The sequence below is a fragment of the Lutjanus erythropterus genome, chromosome 3 (assembly GCF_056507025.1).
Source record: "Lutjanus erythropterus isolate fLutEry1 chromosome 3, fLutEry1.hap2, whole genome shotgun sequence".
Lineage (NCBI taxonomy): Eukaryota > Metazoa > Chordata > Actinopteri > Lutjaniformes > Lutjanidae > Lutjanus > Lutjanus erythropterus.
In genome coordinates, this window is record NC_139319.1 from 13871419 (window position 1) to 13896963 (window position 25545).

At 39.1% G+C, this 25545-nt stretch overlaps 1 protein-coding gene across 1 annotated transcript; it reads left to right on the plus strand.

Moving 5' to 3' along the window:
• The first annotated feature begins 1193 nt into the window (after positions 1–1193).
• sh3d19 (SH3 domain containing 19) lies at positions 1194–25505 on the plus strand. Its single transcript, XM_084715122.1, has 21 exons — positions 1194–1320; positions 12332–12371; positions 14618–14658; positions 14878–14917; positions 15024–15153; positions 15919–16093; positions 16567–17595; positions 17860–17973; positions 18196–18311; positions 18782–18822; positions 18913–19129; positions 19214–19282; positions 19382–19525; positions 19642–19714; positions 21282–21412; positions 21542–21597; positions 21684–21913; positions 23245–23294; positions 23511–23697; positions 24493–24614; positions 24723–25505. Exons 1-21 carry the CDS (start codon positions 1236–1238, stop codon positions 24828–24830), a joined length of 3198 nt encoding a protein of 1065 aa, XP_084571248.1. The 5' UTR covers positions 1194–1235; the 3' UTR covers positions 24831–25505.
• Positions 25506–25545: the final 40 nt, after the last annotated feature.

The window sequence follows — 25545 nt, forward strand, 5'->3', positions numbered from 1 at the left end:
GATGGAAGAAGTAATGAAAATATTCATGTAAAGTATAATTTTGAAGTACCTGAGAACAGTATTTGAGTAAAAGTACTCATGTTCATTCCAACACCAAAGACGACTCATCAAGGATTATTTCAGAGGGCTGTGCATCAATACCAAATACATGTAGTAAAAATATTAAAGCTGAATGTGGAAGAGACTGACTACAATATACAGGACATAACACCAAATTCACAACAAATGACTTTTTAACAGTAGAAAACCCCAGTGGAAAACCTTTGATTTTTGATTTATAATAGCACATATAAAAGAACATTTAAAAAGTAATATGAGTAATGACAGAATATGCAAGGGAGGCCAAAATCCTAAGAGGTCTATCACAGGTCTCCCCCAGGCTTGTTCGACCAATCAAAATAAAAATAAACTACTGATTACGATTTTAAATATCCCACAAATATTGAATCCATTATCTGGTAGCAAAAGTCTCAAACAGATCAGAACTACAGAACTGAAGTGTGGTGTCCTGGCACATATCTTCTCTTGTAAAAAGTCATGTTTTCAGTATTTTTGGTTATTCTTCAAAACTTATACATTGTTGGATAATTTATAGGCCGACTTTTAAATCAATAAATAGGTCTATGAGACTTTTATTCCTGGCATTTTGGAGAAGAAAAAACATTTAGAACTTGATGGTAGAGACAAACTAAACAAGAAAATATGGCTAAACAGCTCACCGATCAACTAAAATACGAATATGGTAAAAAATAATAACAATAAAAATGATAATAATTAAAAATTCTGAGGTGAACAAGGAATGAATATTATTTGTAATATATATAAAAAACAGTTTAAGCCACATTAGTTTTTTTTTTGTCCACATCCTCAGCAGATATTTGACAGTCTTTTGGTTCTTTAAAGGTTCTTCTGACATTTCCATAAATGGGTGTTTTCTTTTGTGTGAAGTTTTGGGCATGGCCCTGTTGGGATAGTCCCGCTCTGACACGCAGACGTTGGACCGTGTTGCCTGTCGGGGTCCTGACAGTGAGAGGTGGCACCACCTCCATCCACAGCAGGACAGAGACAGACCTGCTGAGGACAGGACGCGCTCTCACACCCTAATGGACGGGACAGCAACCCCTGTTTCACCCACCGTATAGACAGATGAAGTAACCAAACTTCTAGTAAAGAATCCCTGTTGTATTTTGTTTTTATTTTATTTTTTTTTTATTTCTACATCGTTTTAAATCGCGATGGCCGAAGCGCGGCGTGAAGAGGAGGAGGAGGGGGGGCGCAGAGACCTGCGGGGCGTCCGGAGCAGAAACCAAACAACAACAGGTATGTTTGTTTGGGAATGAATGTACCAGGCTGACAATAATCCTCTGATGAGCTGGAAAGTGTCCTGAGTCAACTGACGGATAATTTGTTTGACAAACATGTCGACAGTTCATCATTTGGAGCCGAAATTAAGCAGAGGGATGGATTTTTAGAGGTTTTTTTTTTTTTAAGCATCCCGTGATTTTGCGTGTTTTCACCAAGTTACTACAATTCACTTAACATCACTCAGCTAAACATGCTGTTGTTTTGGAAACCTGATTGTATTTTCCATAGGCTTCCAGGCAGCCATTGTTTTCCATTCATTTATGTATTGTATGAAAATAAACCAGCAAACTCTTGAAACTTAGTTGTGTAATACATAACAGATAACATCAACTCTGTATTCATGTTCAAAGTTATATTATTGTTCTGTTGTAATGTAATTTAAGAATAATGCAACATTCACAAAAAGAAGAGTTTTTTTTATTTCATTTTCATGCCATGCAGAAATTAATGGAAATTAATGAAGGAAAATAATCAAACTTTAATTACTGCACAGGAAAAGTGTAAAGTCTGCATGATTTTAGCAAAATGCCAGCCAACTAGCTAGCTAATGATTGATGCAGGTTAGCTAGCAATTTAGCTAGTTATTTGCTAAAATTAGCTAACTTAAGATGTGACCATATTTCACTTTAACAGGTTCCCCATCAACATATTTTAACCATCTTCAAAATTTGATTTTTTTTTAATATAGACAAGCTCAGCATGAGATGGTACCCAGCTTGCTCAACATTGGAGGACAGAGCGAAAACTGGAGAACCATCAAAACTTAAAATCACACATAAAGAAGGGAAATCAAGTAAAACTTAAAAACACACAGACCAACACAGTGACACTCTCTGTAAGGATAAGCATAACTCTCCTTTGATGGTACTGGATTACCAACTTGATCACTAAATTACAGATAACCAGCTGTTAGAAGGGCCCCACACAAACAAATGTATTGATCAGGTTTATCCAGCAGTGTGTCATCAGCAGCCAACTGTGCCATTGTTGTAGACTGTTGTTTGTAATGGGGCAGGTGTTTCTTCCTCCGGTCTCAGTAGTATCCGTTTGGCTGTCATAAGAGCCAAAATAATCCATCTCTTTTCAGTGGCGGGAAAGTCGGTGTCTGCAGCCCAGTGCTTGAGTCCAAGTTTGTCAGAAATGTGGAACTTTTTCTTTAGGACTTCAAACATAATCACTTTTAATTAGCTACATGACTTTTTAGTATCAGAGCCTATTGAAACCTAACAAAATAGCTCTGTTTATCCACTAGATAGTTTTGGTGTGAGTTGCAGAGTTCGGGAGACATCAGATGGCTGTAGAGATGTCTGCCCTCTCTCCGATATAATGGGACGAAATAGCAATCAGTTCGTAGTGCTCAAGATAATCCACACACTTGTTGTAAGCAGTTTCATGTAGGAACTACTTTCTGTCTGCAGTAGAATTTACTGGAACTACTTTAGAATCTACTAGAACTAGTTTCTTTCTACTAGAAAGGTCAATTTCTCCCAAACACACCCACACTTTAGTGTCACATTAGTTGCAATCCTGTCCCGATTGTGATTATTTTCCGTGATGTAGTTCGGATGCAGTTGAACTACGATTTGAAAGAAGTTTTAGTTTGAAAGGCTACATTCATACGGTAGTTAACATGTAGTTTAACTACTTCAAATTGTGAAATAGTTACCCAGCTACAATTTTAAAGTAGTTTTCCCCGTGACACTTCCAGTCACTGATGTATTTGTCAGTAAATGATGTTTGCATACCTTCAGTAGTTGAAAGTGGCTGTGGGCAAGAGAACTGAAAACCCGTCTGTTGCCTTATTACAGTAACATCACTTTTCTTTTCAGTCAACAACTTAAATGTTATTGAAACCTTGACACCTCACAGGGTGTCATCTATTGCTGAAAAGGAAACAACTTTCTTGTTCCTCTTAGTTTCGTCTCACTCACAGATTTGTAGTGTTTATATTAAGCCTGTAATTTAAAGAACAAATATTAACTTTCATTTTCAGTCGGCTCCCCCTCGTGCAAATATTGAAACTGTCTCAGTGTAGGTTAGGATTTCCCCTCCTGTCCTGGCTTTCTTTGTTCCTTGTTTTTCTTAGCAACACCTGGCGTGCAAACTCTTATTCCTTGAACTCTCTGTGCCCTGCCCTGCACAGCTATCTGCAGCCAGTGTATCTGCTCAGACCACCCCCCACCCCAAAACCACACCCTGACCCCACCAGCTGTCTGGATGGGAATTTCTATCAGCCTCTCCGAGCAGACAGGCCGCTGTGTCATGAACAAGCAGCACTTGTCTGTACTTGATGCAGTTTTCATTCTTTCAGAATAATGTTTTAATACGCTGCATTCCAACCTGAGTGGTTTGCACTGGTCCTCTGTGTTATGGATCCACATCATCATTATCGTCTACTCATTTCGGGTATTTTCCACCGTGAATCACTCGTCTGCATTGACAACATCTAATCTTCTCTGACTAAAGGTCCGCATCAGCTCTTAGTCACTCATGACACCACATAATCTGTCTTGTTTTCCAAGTGAGGGCAAACCTATTTTGTACAGTTGTCTGTTAAAAACAGCAGAAGTGTTGTGTTTATCTCTGTATGTTAAATATGACACAGCAGTGAAAGTAAGCACCACACTGTGAAGATACTCTACTACAAAGTCCTGCAAACAAAATCTTACTTAACTAAAGTATGTAAATATTCTTGACTATTAGCACCTAGGTGTCAGTAGGCAACAATGCTATTTACACCCAAGGTGGAATAGCTAACATGACTATTTACACCTGGGTGTATATAGGCTAGCATGGCCGAGACAAGCACTCAGGTGTTGTTAGCCAACAATGCTATTTGCACATGGGATGGAATATTCAATGTGGCTATTTACACTAGGGTGTATATAGCCTAGCATGGCAGAGTACCCAGATGTCCATAACCTAAACCCAACCAAACTGTGACTGAAAACTGAAAAGGATGAAAATAATAAGTCAGCTAAGTCTAAAATTTAAAAGTGTCTCCCAGGGGAGAGTCCCGCATTCCACCCATTCATCCCCCACAACCTCCTCTCTACACAGACTCTGTTGCTCTTTATAGTTCAGGTAGGGGTGGGAGTAAATAGCTGAATGGATGCAGTGTGGCTATTCTCACCCAGGTGCATATAGACACTACAAAAAGGAAATGCAAAATACATGTTGTGCAGTAAAGTTTACCATTATATATGATGGTCTTTCTTTTATTATCATTGCAGCGTCATTGTGTATATTGCATTTTTTTTTTGTAGATGATCATTTTTGTTGTAGATGTTTAAAGTTGAGCTCTTTTTTATTGCTTTATATGCTGTTGGATAGAACATTGATAGGAAATGGGGAAAATAGGTAGCCCTGTTTTCAACTTTATGACAATGCATTTTCTGGCTAATCCAAGAGGATCAGAAAAAAACAATCAAATACAAATCACTGAATTTGGAGATTTTCACTGTGTATGAAAGGTATGAAAAAATGTAATCTGAAAAGCAACAAGTAACTAAAGCTGTCAAATGTAGCAGAGTAAAAATATATATTTGCCCCTGAGATGTAGTGGAGTAGGAGTATAAAGTCGCATAAAATGTAAATACAGGTACAATAAAAGTACAAACAGAGTGCCTCAAATTTGTACTTGAGTAAATGTACTTAGTTACAAGAGCCTACAATGACACTCTATGATATACAACTGAATAAGAAAACTGGCCCGCGGCTGTTGGCCTGTTGAAAAATGCCACTTTAAGTTGGAGAAAGACTAAAGCTAAAGCCTTTGTCAGACTTCTCTAACATGAATCTCTGTCTTGCTGTAGTACGACACTTAGAGGCAGATTGTTTTTCTTTCCTTCCCTTTGTTGCCATCCGCTCCACCAGCTGCTCCGTGCCTGCTGTTGCTGTGCTGAGTAATGACAGCATGTGTTCAAGTGAGCGAGCGGCTGCGAAGGGAAGGATTTCCTGCTGACTTCAGCAGCTTTCTCGTGTGTTTGCGGTGTCATTTCAGGTGTCGATCGTCCACAAATACCCAGGGATATATACTGATTATAACCATCATCCAGAACTCTCTGAGGTATTCATGGGACACATCAAGTAATCTGTCAGGGATTTCCATTCTCTCAAATTTCTTAATGAGTGGGTTTAGCACTGTTTGCACAGTCAGCGGGAGCTACAACTGTTCCTTCAAATATTATGCATGCCTTTTAAAGGAGGGCAATGCCAGTTCAGTTGTCGGTTAGTTGGTTCTGACCAAAATATCTCACAATCAGTTGGATGTATTGCCATGAAATTTGGTACAGATATCCGCGGTTCTCAGAGGATGAATGCTGCTGAGTTTGGTGATCCCCTGACCTGTAGCACTATTATCAGTTCAACATTTTGCGTAGTACATTTATTCCATTTTTCAGATACAACACAGAACAAACAGCAAAAATGTGGCACAGCAAGTAAAATGAGGTGTAAAAAAAGGAAAGAATAAGATATATCCATCCTCAATCATCAACGCCTCCTACTACAGAGAACATGAAATGATTAAGTACATAAACAAATAGCAAGGTTACTTGAAAACTGGTTTTGCAATAGACAAGGTTTAGGTTTAGAAAGTCCTTTTAATATGGAAGACCACCGTGTAGATTTAATATGTTTTAAGTAAGGCTTAAGTCAAAAATGTAGCTTCTCCAATATCTGAAAAATAAATGAGCATGCTAACAAGCTAAATTAAGATGCTAGCATGGCTGTACACTCTTTGTGTGCCACGAGACACTGCAACACTTTATCATTTTCTCTTTTTTTAATTGAATAAGTTGGAGTCTTATTCTCAGGTGGCCTAATACTGAGTTAGCTTTGGTGTTCGGGTCGGTAAAGCGTCCCGAACACACCAAAATAATGACAAAATTAGAAAACACAGGCACAGGGCAGGGTCTCTGCAGACAGAGACTATCACACACTTCTAGTGGATCATTTAAGTGATTATTGAGATTATTTTTATTTTACAAGTCTATACACTGTTTTTTATTATTATTATTTTAGTGAAATGCCTTTAATGAATGTCACACCCAATCAGGATTTTCTTTGTTGTCTATTTTAAATGTCGTGCAACGTTTGATTCATATGTTAGATAAACACTGATACCAGACAAAACCTATTCCAGGGCAAACATCACATAAGAAGAGCTGGTCTGTCCTCAAATGACCTACATTCACTTAAAAATCTGATATAACCTGTAACTTGTGTTCTTCCCACAGACTATGTCTGGATAAAATGTACAAATCCAGGCAGTTTGCTTTCCCAGTGTCCCAGACCGTGTTATCTTCTTGCATCTTTTGTCATAACTGAGCTTATAATATCCAAGATTATGTTTCTGTTTCTTCCAGATCATACTCTTTTAAAAAAAAAATATTTTAGATATTGATATTAATTTAATTAATCACGATTCATGTCTGCAATGACTCCTACTGGAAGGAAGGAAGAACTGGCTATTGATTCAAAGGCCCAGAGAGAAACTGACTTTTAAGACTTAAAGTTCATGTGTGTAAGATCTACAGGGATTTATTGGCTGAATATGGCAGAAATTGAATATTATACTCATAAGTACATTTTTTATTCGTGTATAATCACTTGAAAATAAGAGTCATTATGTTTTTTGTGTGTTTTGGCTTAGAATGAGCTGTTCATACTATATCAAGTGATCAGCTCGTCGTCGAGCCTCTGCAGAAGCCTGATAACAACCAGGGCCCCGTTTCCCAGAGCCTTCGTAGTGCTACGTGCATTGTAAGTTGTATTTTAAGGTCTCCGTAGCACGTAGCGCTACGAAGGCTCTGGGAAACGGGGCCCTGATCATTTGAATCAGGTGTGTTGGAGCAGGGAAACATCTAAAACATGCAGGGCAGCGTGCCCTGAGGACCAGGGTTGGGAAACACTGCTTTAAACTCCATATCTGGAATATCACCAAACCTGCTATTTAACATCGCTAATGTATCACCAAACTGCACAAGTGTCCCAGCTCAAAGCAATACAAAGAGATAAATGCTAATGCTACCTGGCGTGCATATTGTAATTGTCTTGTATATGGTTTCCCTAAAAAGCTACTTTTGCATGATTGAAACCTGAGAAGAAACACATATAAATGACATTTAGCTGCCAGTTTTCATACCGATTTTAAAACTGTATCGCAGGAGAGGCTTCCTCAGGTTCTCTGGGAGCCTTTTTGACTGTTTCAAAGTAAAGAACAAATACCTTTGATACTTCATGCTTTTGGTGCAGAACATCAGAGGGAAACCTAAAGTTTGATGTTGTAAAAGGTGAGCTCAAAAGCCCAGATTTAGCTTTGAGTGTTTCTGTGATTGTAATTGATCTCTTCATGTGTTTTTATCATGAGTCAAACAACTTCATAGGTTTGTCCAGTTTATTTAGTTGTTTGCTTGTTCAGTGTCAGCAGCCTCCACTGACCAGGATGAAAGACGCAGTGTGTAAAGTTTGCTGTTATATTTGTGGCCAGAGAAATAGGCTTTGACTTTATGTACTTTAGTAAAGGTATATCAAAACTGTGTAAGTGAATTATTCATGTACTTTTAGACTAATGCATATCAAAGCACATTTCTGCCATTGAGATGAAAAAAAAAAAAAAGATCCTGCAAATTATTATGATAAAAACTTTCTCAAATAATGAGTTAGCATCTCAAAATAACATCTCAAAATAATGACTTAAAATATCTCTATTTTATATTAATATTATATAATTTATATTATATATATTAAAGCATCTGAAAATAATGACTTATCTCAAAATAATGATATAGTGTCCCAGAATAATGACTTAGTAAAAGAATAAAAAACTTGCTTAAAATAATGACTTAGTACCTCAAAGTAATGAGAGTATCTCAAAATAATTCCTTAGTATCTCAACATAATGACTTAGATAAAGTTTCTCATAACTCTGAGATGACTTACAAGACTTTACTTCATCATATTGGTGGAAACGGCCTTCTATAAATGCCAGGTAAGAATGGCGGTGTGAGTATCCCTGTGACCTTTTACTTTAAGTAGGGAAAAGACGGTGAAGGCTCAGTGTCGTGTGGCACAACCACCACTTCCTGAATGACCACATTCCAGTTCATCAGATCAGCCAGGTAAACACAGGAGAGCTGACATATTGCAGGGCCCTCCCTCTCTGTTCTGTTGTCTGTGGGTGTGTGAGACACTGCATTCAAAGTCAGTCACTCACTCGAAGGACCAGAAGGAGGGAGAATCGTGGTGGAAATATCCTTCTGATGCTGAGGATTTGATATTTATTCCTTTAATAACTCACAGGTAGGAGCTTCGTTTCATGCTATCACAGGAGACACGTTCTGTACAGCACACAAGATGCATAAAGTGAAAGTAACGTTCAACGCCTCAGACAACTGTACTACTGTCATGTATTAGGCTGTGTAATAACAAGGAAATGGTACCAGTTTAATGCTTCGTCTGACAGTTGCTAAAACACTTGTTTCTCATAAAAGCGTTCCTCTCACATGTTGTTAAAGTGTAACTCGAGGCAGTAGCACTGTGGCACTAACAGATAACAAGGAGCAGGTGTGACAGGTGCATCTGACTGCCAACGAGGTCACGGTTTCAGGCGGGAGGCATTAGACTTTAACCACTGGTTTAATATTCTTCTCAAGAGTTTACTCTCAAATATGATGAACAATCTAATCTTTCAAAAGATTCAATTGTTTGCATTACTGATACTGCTTCTTAGCCTCGCTGTTAACCAGCGGAGTGTGACGTGAAATTTAGTCTTTGCTCCTTTTCAACTTGTTGTTTGACAGGACTGCCAAGTAGGACAGGAAATAATAGAACTAAATGTATAGTATGAAGGTGTATGGCAGCTACTGGAAAGAACCAGTTAATTTGACTCTTGCCTGAAAATTTACTGAACATTGTAGTACAAATTTCTTTCTTTTTAACAGTAACCTTCATTTAAACCAACATAATATACAAACCCCGATTCCAAACAAGTTGGAACGTTGAAAATGTAAAATAAAAACAGAATGCAGTGATGATTTGTAAGTCCTTTTGCCTATATTCAGCTGGAAACAGTACAGGGACAAGATATTTAATGTTCAAACTGAAAAACTAGTGTTTTTTTGTATAAATGTACACTCATTCTGAATTTAATGCCTGCAACACGCTCCAAAAAAAGTGAGAATGGGGGAAACAAAAGACTGGAAAAGTTGTAAGATGCTCAGAAAACATCTGTTTGGATCATTCAACAGATGAACAGGTTAATTGGTGATAGGTGACAAAATCATGATTGGGTGTTGAAGGGGCATCATTAAAAGGCTCAGTCAAGAGAACGTTTCTGCAGGAAAACTGCAGGAATTTAGGGATTTCACCATCTATAATTTATAATATTATTACAAGATTTAGAGAACTCAGAGAAATCTCTGTATATAAGGTGCAAGGCTGAAAACCAACATTTAATGCTTGTGACCTTTAACCTCTCAGGTACCACTGCATTAAAAACTGCATTTTAAAACTCATATAACTGTATAAAGTATACTACATGGGCTTGGGAATACTTTGGAAAACTGTTGTCAGTAAACTCACAGATTTCAGGTCCTAGACTGACCTGCCTGCAGTCCAGATCTGTCTCCTGTTGAAAATGTGTCGTGCATTATGAAGCACAAAATACAAGAACAGAGACACCGGACTGTTGAGCACCTGAAGTCGTATATCAAGCAAGAATAAGACAGAAATTCACTTTCAAACTTCAAAAGTTCGTGTCCACAGTTCCCAAACGCTTACTGAGTGTTTTTATATAAAAAAAAAAGTGATGTAACACAGTGGTGAACATGCCCCTGCACAAACTATTTTGGAAGATGTTGCAGGTTTTCAGCAGAATACAGGTAAAAAAAAATCTGCAAATCATTGCATTTTGTTTTTATTTACGTTTTACACAGTGTCACAACTTTCTTTGGAATTGGGGTTTGTATATCCTGAGAACAGCCCTATTCCCAACATTGAGGGCCATCTGACATTATTGTTATAGAATCACATTAACACATTATCTGTTGACCGTACTGCTGCCATTTTTAGGACTCTCTCTCTCTTTAAGGGTTTATATGAGGATATTTAGAGTAGTTATCCTCAGTTATATTTGAGTTATATTATCTGTGAATTATGTACTGTGTAAAATACCCCAGAATATGGAGATATCTTTTTTTAATACTTGCAAGAATCATATTTGTAGATTTTGTTGATATGCTTTATATCAGGTCGATTATTAAGCCAGCTTTTCCCATACATAGTGTACTATGTCCAGATAAATTTATTGTTGCATACACGTTCAGTAAAATACACATTAAATAAAATATCCAAATATGCCCCATGCAATGTATTGAAATATATGAATTCTATTTGGCAAGAATATGACTGTGGCATATCATCACTCCTTGTCACTGAACATTCAAAATGGTCAAAATGCAAAAATATCTTAACTCCATATTCTGAGAGTCACAGTGGTCCCAATCCAGAGATGAGATAAGCTCCAGATCTTCAGCGCTGTGATCAGAGAGGATACCACATGGATTTCATCATATATCAGTCATGATTTTTCCGGATTCTTGCTCAATAAACTCATTAAATGTACAAACAAGGGAATGAAGCCAACAGCATTGCTCCTAATAACGTGTGCAGTGCTTTGAATCAAGGAAAATAACAAAGCATCATGGTTATGTAGTCATCACTTCTTGGTCAAGACTAACTAGTTCGTCAAGATTTAATTGCTGATCCTGTTGGCTAAGGGTTAGGTTCCTGTAATTCTAGTTAATAAACTTCCGTCTGTAGTAGCAAGTAGTATTTTGAATGAAATGATGGCTATTGCTGAATACTTCTACTCTTTACAGAGTGCCATTGAGTTCAGTTATATTTGAAAGAAGACAGACGTCTCTACAGCTGAAACTCAGCAAGTCGCACCAAAACAGTCTAGATGGATAAATAGCGCTACAAGTAAAGGGAAAAAATGTATTTTTGATTTGGGGTAAACTGTCCCCTTGAAGTGAAACTAGGTGGCCTCGGAAAGATGAAATGATAGACTTTGTTCTTCTTACAAATGAAAAACTGAATTCATAAGCAATAAAATGCGCCTCTGCTCAAATCCATACGCCCTTACTACAGACTCACTGTTGACTCTCTTGGTGGTGACTCTTATCTTTCTGAGTCATCGTGTTTAACATTCAGCCCTTAGTAGAGTGATGTAGTGTGTATTTTCAGGAGCTTTTTGTATACACACACTGCCTGGCCAAAAAAAAAATCACACACTAATATTTCGCCTTTGGCTTTGATTATGGCACCCATTTGCCATGGTTTCAATAAGTTGTCCAGTGTCGCATTAATTTTTCGCCAAGATCTTGTACTGATGATGGTAGAGTCGGGCCGCTGTGTAAAGTCTTCTCCAGCACATCCCCAAAGATTCTCAGTGGGGTTCAGGTCTGGACTCTGTGGTGGACAATCCATGTGTGAAAGTCATGTCTCATGCTCCCTGAACCACTCTTTCACGATCTGAATCCTGGCATTGTCATCTTGGAATATGCCTGTGCCATCAGGGAAGAAAAAAATCCACTGATGGAAAAACCTGCTCATTCAGTATATCCAGGTAGTGAGCTGACGTCATGTTTTGGGCTCATAATGTTGCTGAACCTCGACCTGAGCAACTGAAGCAACCCCAGATCACAACAGTGCCCCCACAGGCTTGTACAGTAGGCTACAGGCATGAAAGGTGCATCACTTCATCCACTGGCCATCATTGGCCAGGCAGTGTATATATACCATGATGGACAAAATCATTATTCCCGTTATTCTTTCCTTTAACATTTTCTCAATTAGATTTTCTACTGTATCACAATAATCTTCATGACATTAATAAGTACCAGGATTTTATCTTTGTTGCTACTAAAACCGGTACCTCTCTGTCTGTTTTCCTCTACAGATCATCCTGAAAGAACCAAGTCAGATCATTTACTTTGCAGGTATGTCCTTTTTTTTTTTTTTGCATTATTACTATGTGTAATGTGAACGAACAGCTGTTAAGTTTCACTAAACTGTATCTGCTGCTGTGACCCGGGGCTCTATCCCTTTAACAGTCAGATCTGCTGATGGTGAGGTTGTGAATGGAGCAAACAATGCACTGATCTATTCTCACTGACTGACTGACAGAGGGTCAACATGGGGACGAACACGTCATGCTGCATTTTTTTTAGTTGTTCTTTACTGAAATTAAGGAAAGTAAATCCTCCTCGCTGACACTTGTGGAGCTCATAGAGATCTGGAAAATTATTTAAATACACGGCTTATAGATTGATCATATAGGGATGTTTTTGGCCTTAAGATCTCTGTGGTTACAGCTTAGCCAATCAATGAAATGTTGAACCATGTGGTCTTTCCCCCTGGTAGTTTACATCACCCCCCTGCAGTCTTTAATGAGCAGGATGTGTGTTAATGATGAGCCTGCCTCCACTGTCAGGAGAATTTACCGTAAGAGACCGTTTGTCAGTTTGTCACACTGGTTTTTAATCTTTACACGTTTGAACGAGAAAAGCACAAGGACAGGAGAGCGCAATATAATGTGATAAGATCTAAGGATTAGAAAAGAGATTTTTGAGAGGTAAACAAACTGTGTCAAGCTTGAGGTGGTTGTGTATTCACCAGGAAGTGGTACATGTTTTCTGGGCACCGTGTTTCTGTAAGGTAGGTGGTTTTCAGCTGAGTGCACGAACAGCATTTGCAGGGATGTTTTTCTTCTCTGGCGTAAAGTCACTATGAGGTATGTTAGGTGTGTGTGAATATGTTTGAAATAATCAATATGTCAAAGTTAATGCAGAAGTGAACAAATATTCACTTGACCAAAGCCTTATGTTGTTTCCTGCATTAAACCAAAAACTGGTTTAATTAAAATCTGAACAAGGATTTTAATTTTGCAGCTTTGAGTTCTTTCTGCATACATTAATCCATTTCTACTGTAAAAGTGTTTTTTTTTTTCATTTCCACTTCATATTTTACAATGGTCTTTTCTTACTAATGACTCCATCTGCATCTAGTCACATATGCAAACTTCTGCTGTATCTTTACATCTCAGTAAGCAACAATTTCTCTCTAACAATTAAACTGTGTAGTATAATAGTAAATTACACTATGTAACTCACTGCATCAAATTATCAATCTGTAGGCATTTTAAAAGTATAAAGTATGGCAGGCATTATACAGTCAACAATTTTATTTACTAGAGGCTTTTATCCGTGGCCTCTTTATGATGTTTCCTTTTTTGTAATTTTAGCTTGTTTTGTTCTCCCTGATCATTTTTTTGTATTTGTTATATTCTTTTACCAGTTTCTGGACAGCTCTCAGACTTTTTTAGTTTTTAGTTTAAAAGGTAGAATCAGTAGGATGTGACCAGGCTCTTCTTAAATGCACCAGAAAGAGAGTTGATTGTTGAGTCTCATTTCCAGGATGTCAAATACGTTAATGTTTGGGTTGGTAAAGTGTCCCAAGCACAGCAAAATGAGAAAATAAGGAAAGTAAGGCAGAGGGCAGGTTCTCTGCAGACACGGACACCACCGCACACTTCTAGTGGGTCATAAGTGATGATTGAAAGGGATTATGTTTGAGTCTGGACATTGTTTTTTTAGGAGAATGTTGCATATTGTGTCTTTGAAGAGAGATGTAACTTAAAATCAGGGCTGGCCAAAGTTGACTCCGCTCCTCAGTTTCTGGGGTCTGCCAGATGTTTTTCAAGTGATTTTTGTTTTTTAAATTGATCTAAAAAAACAGAGAGATAGCTGTTTATACAGCATAAATTCTGAGGTAAAATTCTCTTTAAATATATAGATTATTATCCTGAATTAATTATTTTCATAATCAGAGCGTGGCGGGCAGAGTGACACTTTGCGCAGGAAGTCAGTCGATAGAGAACCTGAGATCCAAGTACTGTTTTTTTTTTCTTTATAATATGTGTTTGCTTTTGGCCGGTGACCCAATATTAAGTTTCAGTTTTGTCCCTTCGAGGGAAAAAGTTTGGGCTCCTCTTCTTGAAATCCTTTGCATAACTTGGCATCAACAGTATAAAGTAGCAGCATGGACAGAGTGCATTGTGTTATGTTGCCCAGGGGTGAGTGCAGAGATTTCTTTTTAACAACTGAGTCACCACAAAGGTATGAACCCGCTTGTCTGAGTCCCACACCTTCGAAATAAATGTGTTTCCTGTTCTTCTCTCTTTCAGCCCAGGACCTCTGTCTTCTATAAGAGCTGCTATAAAACGAAGTGAGTTTGCCAGATATGAACCCCAGTGACATTTTGAGATCATGTAAAAGCAGCATTAAGGGTTAATCTTTGCTTGAAAATGTACATTTTCTAAGGGAGAGTTGGTAACCAGTTTGGATTAACATTGTTTTCCTCTCAGAAATGTACACATTTTTGACTATTAGAAGTGAAATCTTCTCATAAATGGAAAAAAACACCTATTTTTCTTTCCTCGTTCAGGCAAAACAAACTCCCAGAGTGACCACAACAGAGAAAGAAGGTAATGTAAACAAAACGGTCAGATAACGTAAACCAAAAAAGAAACCAAGTCATCAATGAGAAATAAATTGTCTATAATCACGTGTGTTTTGGTTTGTCTGTTTCAGGCGTCCAGAGATCACCATCGTCGCAGCAGAACCTCTGGCCAGTAACAACTGGTTCTCAGGAACGTCTGTGGTTTTTGCTCCTCCTCCTCATCAGTCAGGCTGGTCTGCAGGCATCCAGACTGTTTCCCAGGTAAGACTCATCTGACTGACGGTGTTTGATTTCACCTGGCTGATGTTTCATCGAGTGAATAATGCTTGGTTCTCAGCCATCATCTAGATTAGGTGTGTTTTGACTATAGCTCTGTGCTGTCCGAAATTATTTCCTCTCAATCCTTAAATAAATCAAATTATGAAACACTGAATACAAAAATGTAAGTTCCAAGCAGAGTTGTAGTCAGAATTTTATGGTTCCCTTTTTCAGAAATGTTTGACAAGAGACTAGATGTTTTCATTTCCCAACATGAAGGTCTAATTATTGTTTTAAAACATTTTTCTACAATGCCAGGAATAAACTTTTGGTATACAAATCCGTTCTGTTGTTGAAAAAAATAATGATAATAGGGACATAACCTCAGCATCCTCAAAAGTAGTTAAAGGAAATTCTAATTATATACAGCACAGGACTAACTAAAATATCCTCCATGCTCAGCAGGTACCATAAGCAGAAACACTATAGTGGACATTTTATTTTATTTTAATGTGTTTTATTTTGCCAGGAGTGTCCTACTTAGAAGCATGACCTCTTCTTCCAAGGAGTCCTAGTTAAAACAGCAGCAGTTTCACATTAAAAAAACACAATTTCACAAGTTAAAACACACAAACGCAACGCAGGAGAGGCATACATACCGGTCATACCAGCACAAGTCGAAGATTATGTAAAACAGCAACGTTTCCTTCCTTTCCAGTTCGTTTAACATGTGCAGTCGTGTGAACAACTCTCTTTTTCATGACTTAGCCCCCACCATCCTATGATCAGGTGATTCAAGAGAAGACCCAGGAGGAGCACACCGTCAAGCCCACTGCAGCCCCCCGCAGGATCACCTGCACCACCACAAGTGCCACGCAGACCGACCCTCTGAGGGAGGACGCCTCCGCCTCTGTCCCGCAGTCTGCACAGAGGAGACCTGCTGGTGAGGCACACGAGAACCACTGGTGATGGTGTAAATGTGCACTGAACACTGACATGTACAGAGATATGACAGCTCCCCTAAAGCGAAGCCAAAACATCTGGATCACCCTCTGGCGGTTGGCTGCAGCATAGGTCACAAACCCCACCCCCTTCATTTTAGCACGCCAAACCAAAACATCAAAGAGTATGTCAAATAAATTTTTCTTGAGCGTGGCTTCTGTTTTTTTAGGTTGTTCTTATCCCGCTGATGTTTGTTCAAGTTATGTTTTAATTAGTTATTTGATGTTATAAAAAAAGTATGTATGGGCAGGAACTTGAAAGTGTAGCACGCTGCACTTTTGTAGAGTGGGAGGACATGGAGACATGGTGTCCGTCTTTATGTATGTCAATGGCACTGATCTGTCAGCTTTAAATTTCAGTGAACGTCTGTTCTGCATATTGTGAATCTTTCATGATGGTTACATTTCCTTCTAGGTAAAAAGCCAAAGAAACCTCCAAGGCCATCACTGCCGAAACCAGTGGACACGGAACCGAAAACAGAAAGCGTTACGCCCACTGACAAGAAGGCTGGAGCAAATACAACAGTAACCAACACTGAAGAGCAAAGTGATGTCAAGTCTGATGTAAATCAACCCAGCCGAGCAGGTTCCTGTCACACATGCACCAGGTCTGTCACTGTACACTGGGACATTCCTACAAATCATCTTTCTACCGCCGCTGCTGAAACTACCCCCTCCTCTTCAGACTCAGAACACAGTCAACGGCCAGTTCCACTTCCTCGAACAAAATCCAAAAAGCAGGCAATCGCAGAAGAAGTCCAGACTTTGGTCAAGCTCAGTGAAAACTCTGATAACAGTCACTCCGATCCAGAGGAGGTGCCATCAAACAAGTATTTAAAGGAGTTATTGGAGGTCTTTAGTGCAGATAACGGGTGTGAGGAGAACATAGTTAACCAGTCAGACGAGGCCTTACAAGGAGAAGATGCCGGTGGCGAGATGAGCCACAATCAACGCAACATCCGGGCCAGGATCCAGGCCTTTGAGAGCCAGGCTGGCACCGAGGACGGAAATGTGACTGAACCAGTCAAACCAGAGCCCCGACCCAGGAAAGCGAGCGTCAAACCTCCAGTTGCTGCTAAACCCTCTGCAGCTCTTAAACCTCAGTTTAACCCCAGTACAGATGATAACAGTCAAAATGTCGCATCCCCACCCATCCCTCAAAGCCCCACACCAGCCCCCAGACCTCAGCCCCCGAAGAAACCTGTGGGAATATCCATAAAAGAGGAGGCAGAGACTGTACCCACCAAGGTGGCCCTTATCCCAAACAGATCGCGCCCTTCTGTGCTGACCAGAGCCAACAGCATCTATGAAGAGGAACCTTCACCAGTTCCCCCAACACCTCCAGTGAAACCTCCGAAGGAACCCCTGAAACCCAACCTTAATATAAACAACCACAACTCAGCCTCCATGGTGGCAGAGAATGAGTATGTGAACAGTCCGATGAGTGAGTAGCATTTTGTTTTAAGTTGTATAGAAGATAAGATAGGTTGGATTAGTTGAATGAAAGAAAATTAACTGCCGGTGAATAATTTTTTCTTGCCGGTGAATTTCATTTTTCAAGCAAAAACAATCAAACAGGCCATGTCAGAGCACTACTGCTCTGGATTACAGATGGCTCTGTGTTGATATTTTACACCTCCTGAGCATGCAAACTTTAGTCAGAGTAACATAAATACACAGCTTTACAGTGAAGTCTCTCTTTATTCAGATCACATCCCGGTCAAGCCTCAGCAGACTGTGGACAGCAACGGAGGCTCTTTCAAGAGACAAAGTGTAACACGGAGACCGACAACCATCAGGGTCCCCAGCAAATCTGATTCTTGTGAGTCCATCTCCCTCTGATGTGCAGTTAACTTTGTGTGACTTATGAAATTGATCTATTGTTGTGTGCATTTTGGTGCACCATTTATATGCTATCAAAATATTATTATATTATATAGTTTATTGATATTTCACATACTGTACTTCTTTTTTCTACTTTTTAAAGCACTTTCTTTGTGCACATGTATTCAGTATGTTGTGGTAAAGGCACATCTCTTCTCAGTGTCAGATAATTTTCAGGACAGTCCCCCTCCTCTCCCTGCTCAGAAGCCCGTAGGCTACCTAAACACCTCAGTGAACCACAAACAAAGCCCGGTGCCCGTCCTCCCCCACCACCAGGTAGGGTTTGCATCACACTGAACCGTATCAACCTTGCAAACACAACCTCTGAACATCGCAGACAAGCTAAAGGTTTTCACAAACATACACCAGTAGAGAGACTTTTATTGTCTTTATACCTTAACCTTTTATGTATTTCAGCCTTTAGCCAAAATAGTTTTTGAGTCTAATTAAAATGTTTTGTGCTTTTAGTGTACATCTTCTTATAAACTATGATGTGTTGCAGTTTGAGCCCACAAAACCTTTCTAAGTCAGGTTCATCTTGTCTGTCAGCTGTGTGGCTTACCTGCTTCATTTCCTCCTCTTTCCACTAACAAAGCAACTATTGTAGTCCCATGAACACACGAGCTGAAGCTAGCTGTGTGTGCTGAATGCTATCTGTTGTAGCCTGGTTTCTATGGTTTCCAGTGCTATAGGCTGTGTGTTTTGTTTCAGTGCTAATAAAAATGCACAATTGGATTCTTCTGCAGGAGTCTTTCCAGTCTGGGTCAGAGCTGTCGCTTCCACCTCGGTGAGTGAAGGAGAAAAAAAAAAGCTGTAAAATTTAAACCCATTGTAAAGATGCTACTGTAATCAACTCAATAATGGTGTTGCACTTCAGGAGGCTGAGTAAAAGCAAAACCCTCCCACCTCGCCCACCTCCAGCCAAAGTAGGCCCAGGAAGACCTCCCCCACCCAGCCTTCAGGCCACAGGTCGATCCCAGTCAGCAGTATCATGGGAGGCTTCACCAAAGCCCCCGGCAAAGAAGCCCCACAGGAAAGGACCTGTCTTACCTCCGAGGCCCAACCCGGGCCACCGTCTCTACAACAAGTACACTGTGAGACAGATCCCACTGCATGACTAATCGTGTTTTTAATGCCACTCAATGAGCATCTGTTTAATTTTTGTTTTCTTTCACCAGCTTCAACTTCCTCATGGCATTGCTTCCTTTGACTACAATGGGAGTAACACAGGAGAGCTGTCATTTCAGGTGTCTAAACTACTTTTACTGGATGATTAAAGCGCACTGTTAGCCTAATTTCTGCAATTCGGTGACCGTGAACATACCTTTGCTGCCCTTTTTAAACAGAAAAATGAAGTGCTTCTGCTGCTTGACGAGATTGACCACAATACGTTTGAGTGCCAAGTCGGAGACACCAGAGGCCGAGTCCACAAGTCTCGCATGAAGGTCATAACTCCTCTCTCCTCCGTCTCACACGCGCCCCCGCCACAGGTGACTTGTCCTTCATGTATCAGTAAATACATGTTTATGATTCCTAACTTGCTGCTTTGTGCCCAGTGTGCTCTGATGCGTTAACCTTTACGTTTTCTTTGTTCTCTCCCCTGCAGAGTGCCGGTCCTGCTGGTTCAGGTGGAGCTGGCTCCGGGCTGAAGGTGCAGGCCATACATGACTTTGTTCCAGGTGACACATAATCTTTCGACTGACTATCTAAACAGACTGAGATTGGACAAGAACAATAAAATTAGACAATATATTAAAATTCAAAATCAATTGTCACACAATCTAGCTGGGATGCTCCACTACTAAAGGGCAGTAAATTAAGTTAAAATATAATAATAGTAATGATAATGATTATGATAATAAAATATACAATAATAAATAAATAAAAATAAAATATTGTTTAAGAATACATATAAATATAAGAACAATAAATATAAGAGACAGTGAAAAGGTTGTTTTGAAAGAATAATTTGACATTTGGGAAATACTATTAGTAATTAATGTTCCCTTTCTTGCCAAGAGTTACGTGATGGATATCTCTGCATTATGTATTTATTGAGCTACAGCCAGGAGGTAATTAGCATACCTTAGCATAAAAACTGGAAGCAGGGAGCAATAGCGAGCCTTTTTCTTGCCAAAGTTTAAAACAGATTAAACCAACTGCATACAGTTTGCTAATAAATGAACTTATGAGGAGTATTTTCGAACACTGGAGAAAGCCAGGCTAGCTTTGTCCCTGTGCTTCCTGTCTTTATGCTGGAGCCAAAAGGCAATTAGCTTAGCATAGCAGAAAAACCAGAAATAGGAGGAAATAGCTGCGCTGGCTCTGTCTGAAAATCAAAAATATGCCAACCGACACCCTGGAAGTTCGCTAATTAAAGTGCTGTAGCTCATTGGCTTATGGAGCTAGAGCATGGAGGCAGTTAGCTTAACTTAGCATAAGAACTGAAAGCAAGGGGAAACGGCTCTCTCCAGAGTTAAATAATCCATACACAGCATAAACAAACTACAGAGTGTGCCATTAAATGCATTTTTTTTTTTTACTTTTTGAACTGCTTGCAGTCTTTATGCTGGAACCAGGAAGTTATTAGCTTAGCTTAGCAGAACGACCAGAAGTAGGAGGAAATGGCTTACCTGACTCTGTCCAAAATGCAAAAATATGCCTATCAAGACCTCAGAGGCTCACTACTTAACATATAATATCTCATTTATTTATTCATACACAAACACTATTGTGATTTTTTTTTAACTTTAGAGAGACCCAGGCTGCTTCCCATCCTTATGCTAGGCTAAGATAACCACCTCCTGACTCCAGATCCATAGTACACAGATATGAGATTGGCATAATATTCTCACTTTTGGCTAAAAATACAAATAGGTGTGTTTCCAAAATGTCAAACTGTTCCTTTAATGCATGTTAATTTTTAAAACAGATACTATTTAGTGTAACAGAAATTCATAGTTTTATAGTATGGCCTGGGACCCCCTTCTGTACAGTGTTTAAAAAAAAACAAACAATGGTACTACGATGGCAAATATAAAAGCAAACAAAAAAAAACAAAACTTTTTGAATATATTTCTTCTAATGCCATATTTGATTTAAAATAATATACACACATTCTACCATCATCGTCTCTCTTGCTGAGGCTACTCTAGTGACCCCCAGAGGTCCACACTTTGAAAATCGTGAGTTTAGACTGTGTTTCTGAAGCCATAAACAGCTGGTGTGTCTTTTCTGCACACACAGAGGGTCCAGGAGAGCTGGGTCTGAAAGCAGGAGATGTTGTGACCATGGTGGAGCAGGTGGACACTGAGTGGTACCGAGGCACCTGCAGGGGATCTGCTGGGTTCTTTCCTGCCAATTACGTCAAAGTCCTGGTAAGTTTCATCCATTATTGCAAAACATTGATCAACTCTTTGGAGACAACAAGGCTTGAGATGCAGAAGTCTTCACTATGATTATGGATTCCATTAATGAAAGAATTTAATTGTTGTTTCTCCAATTAGTCAAATTCACCAAAACCCCTCCCTGAAAGGAAAGCAAAGCCACCTGCAATAGTCAGGTACATGTTTTATATCATAAATTAGCCTTTACAAAGTAGGCAAATGAACAAACCTGATGTTTGAAATGTTGTCGTCTCCCCTAAAGTGGACCGAGATGCGTGGCGAGGTTCGATTTTGAGGGGGAGCACAGTGACGAGCTGTCGTTCTCTGAGGGGGATGTGATCCAGCTGAAGGTGCTCGTTGGACAGGAGTGGGCTCAGGGACAGATCGGCACATCTGTTGGTATCTTCCCTCTGAACTTTGTGGAGGTCATTGAAGATCTGCCCCCACCCCCGAGTCTGAAGCAGACACAGCCCACCAGGATAGCACTGCCTGGTAAGATCACCTGGAAGACTAAATCCAGTCTGTGTTTACGCTCCACTAATATATTATCCTCTTGATCCTTGAACTGAAACAAAAGAGCAGCTGTGTCTATCAGTGAAAGGCTTTTTTTCTATCCTTTCCCTCTATGACGGCCGGCATCTCCCTCTGTGGCATGTCAGGAATTTGTGCTTTTGTTTGTGTTTCACTAAATAGCTGTTTACAAAAGGTCTCTAACAGTGAACTTGAAGCTTCAACACATTCAAGCAACAAGGGCCATGTTCAAGAGTTTAGAAAAAGTCATAATAATCCCCATAATTTATCTATTTTTATTCATTTGGATTTCGCATATTTTATTAATTTACTCACACAATGAACTAGACACTAACTAAAATAACTGTCACAGAACTTTCTTTATTTTTTTACATAAGTGTATTGCTGCCAATCCAGAAAAAGAGTATTACGTAATAAAGTTTGTTATAATAATTTTTTTTGTCATGTTATAATGATATATTTTCATGTTGTAAGGACATGCAAACTTATCACGTGAAAACTACAATTTTCTCTTGTTATAACAATATAAGAATGATCATCATATCACGTTACAACATGCTACATTTCAGGTTATAACGAGATAAATAGTATAAGACAGAGATTCGCAGTGTGGGGTGCAGCCCCCTAGTGGGCTATGAAGGTACTGAAGGTGGGCTGTGATAGGTCATCAAAAATTAGGTTTTTAATTTTCATTTCTGTAACTAAGGTGAAATTACCATAAAATATTTATAATTAAATATTTACAGACACGTTTCTTGTTCTAATAGTTAGTTTTCATATAAAATGAAACAGTTCACAGAATAACAACATAAATAGTATATTGTTATCACATGAAAGTATGTTGTTATATTGTGAAAAACAACTTAACATAACAAAGTTTTCACATTATAATGTGATTCTTTTTCTCTTTCTGATGTTGCAGAGTTATAATTTTCCCTATGATTAATACCAGATTACGGTTTCTTCCAGGAACCATCCAAGACAATTACTGTGAAAGTACATTACAGTTATATTTCTCATCATGAAATCTGAAATGTTGTGTGTAAATCACACTCTGCTGTACAAATACTGAATCTTCTAAATATAAAATACTACATTTTTATTTTGTTGGCCTACAAATCCCCAGTATTAAACTTTTGAAAGTAAACTCCCACTGGGTCACAAAACACCACAAACTGTTAAATAATTACCTCAAAGTGTGCCACAGGGTTTTTTTTGTTGTTGTTGCTTTTGTTGAGTGGATGGCATATGCGTTCCATTTTTAGTGACCTGTTTGACATTTTTTCCCACAGGCATGGTTGCTTCTGCGAGTACACACCCTGAGGTTGCCAAACCTGCTCAGGTAACCAATATTTATATAAACAGAACATCAGTACAGATGATGCTGGTTTTGCAACCGACCCAATATGTCATGTAATACAAAAAAAAAAAGTCAGAGATAAAGGTTTGTTCCCGGTCTATGTAATTTTGTACTGATGCTCACACCCCCATTTTTTAAATGCATTTTTTGTTTTTTCAGTACCTACATGTCTCTTCTCTTGTCCTGCTCCCTCTGTAGGTGTCTCAGTCTGGTGTGGAGTGGGTGGTGGCTCTGTATGACTTTGCTGGGAATTCAGACGGCGACCTGTCCTTTCAACAGGGCGACTGCATCCTGATCACCCGCCATATTGACGCTGAGTGGAGCTGCGGCCGACTCAACGGCAGGGAGGGCATTTTCCCCACGGCTTTTGTTGAGAGCAGCACAGGTATGCGGTACGGTGGCGGTATGTTGCCGGTAATGACAAAATTACTGCTCCAGTACTTCCAGTCTGTTGCCATGATTGCACTTATAAGTGTGTCAATAAGGACAAACATGTAGGAGCATCAGTTAGAGTGTCTTATAGTGCTAACATGTGGTTGGTAGAGAAAATAAAGTATTAAAAGTACAATATGTAAACATTTGAGTTGAAAACAGCCAAAAATCCACTGAGATTATGAACAGCCTGTGCCAACACTGAAAACAACAACGCTCCACTAACTGAGCTAACTAGCTACTTGTTTAGAGTATGAATTTTCAACAGGCCATTTCTTACATATCGCACCTTTAAATTGCAATGTTTTTTTTGTTTTTTTTTTGGAAGTTTGAACAACATGAGAACTACAGCTGGTTGTTATGCTTGATTGTAATTTATTGTGATCCTAGTTTAGTCTTTGATTTACTATGAAGACTGGATCACAGACCCCCAGTTTAAGAGGATTTTTTCACATTTTTTGCCGCTACTTTTATCTTTACAACATTAAAGTTGCACTGAAGCCATTCACAGTGACAAGCAATGTCACTGGCAGTATGGCTGAAAACGCTGATTATTTTCTCAATTCATTAGTTGGTCTATAAAGACGCTGCTCCCAAGATATTCAGTTTACTATTTCAGTCTAAGAAAAGCACCAAATACTGATGACTAAGAAGCCAGAAGAATCAACTTGCAGATCAATCTAATTGTTTCAGTTTTACTCAACCAACAGCATTAGCGTTTATTAATTTAGTGTGTCTTCTTCAGCAGGCCAGCCGTCATCGAATAACCTGCAGAATGTAGCTGCTGCTGCTGCAGGTGGTGGTGGCGGCGGCAGAGCCAGAGCGATGTACGACTTCGCATCAGACTGTGACGAGGAGCTCTCTCTGCAGGTACAGTGGTTGCTATGTTTCCTGTTATCAATAAATTGCACAGATTCACAGATTATACATATCTATTGAAAGCACTGCCATTCAGACAACCTTTCCTCTCTCTCTCAGGTTGGGGACATTATAACCAATCTGGAGGTCGTGGATGAAGAATGGTTCCTGGGTGATCTGAGGGGGAAACGGGCCCTGGTGCCTAAAAACTATGTACAAGTATTGTGATAGTACCGCGAGTCCTTCAGCAGAACAGGAAGGAGACACTGTTGGATGACTGGAACTGAAATGAGATCTGAGGACCGAGGTTTCTGAGGAGTGAACTCTCTCCAATGAAATGAAAAGCAGTATTTCATCTCAAAGTAGTGCAACGTTGTTGTTTTTTTCACCCGCTACGTTAACTTAAAATTAAGTGTTTGCTGAATAATTTATCATGGTTATGAATAAATATTAAGAGTAAAGCTGGATGCCAGTTTAAATAGCCTGGATATTGATTTACAAGTTATTCTGGATTCTTCACCAACTGTACTTTTGCACCATCTAGTGGTTTGTCTCATTATTAACCTCCCATTACTGCAGCATCCCCATTACATACGGTTCATACCTGTGGATGTTACTTTTCCTTCATACACTGGTTTATTGATGACATGGAACAAGTCAAATAAAGGTCAGACCACTTCAGGGAAGCAAAATATTGCTACCAGCCCTGTTTTGTTTTTTTTTTCTTTTAAACAAGTTTTCCTCTGATTCACCAAATATTGTTACAGGGTGATGACCTGTAATGCTGCTGTTTAAATAGTCATTTGTACTCTTGCATCAACTATCTTGCTTTTAATTTCTTTGAAGAATGTTATAACACCTGTTTTGAAGAGTGCTATATAAATAATTTATAATGCAAAATGAGTTTTATGCGTCACATAGAGTGGTTGGTATAGATCATAAC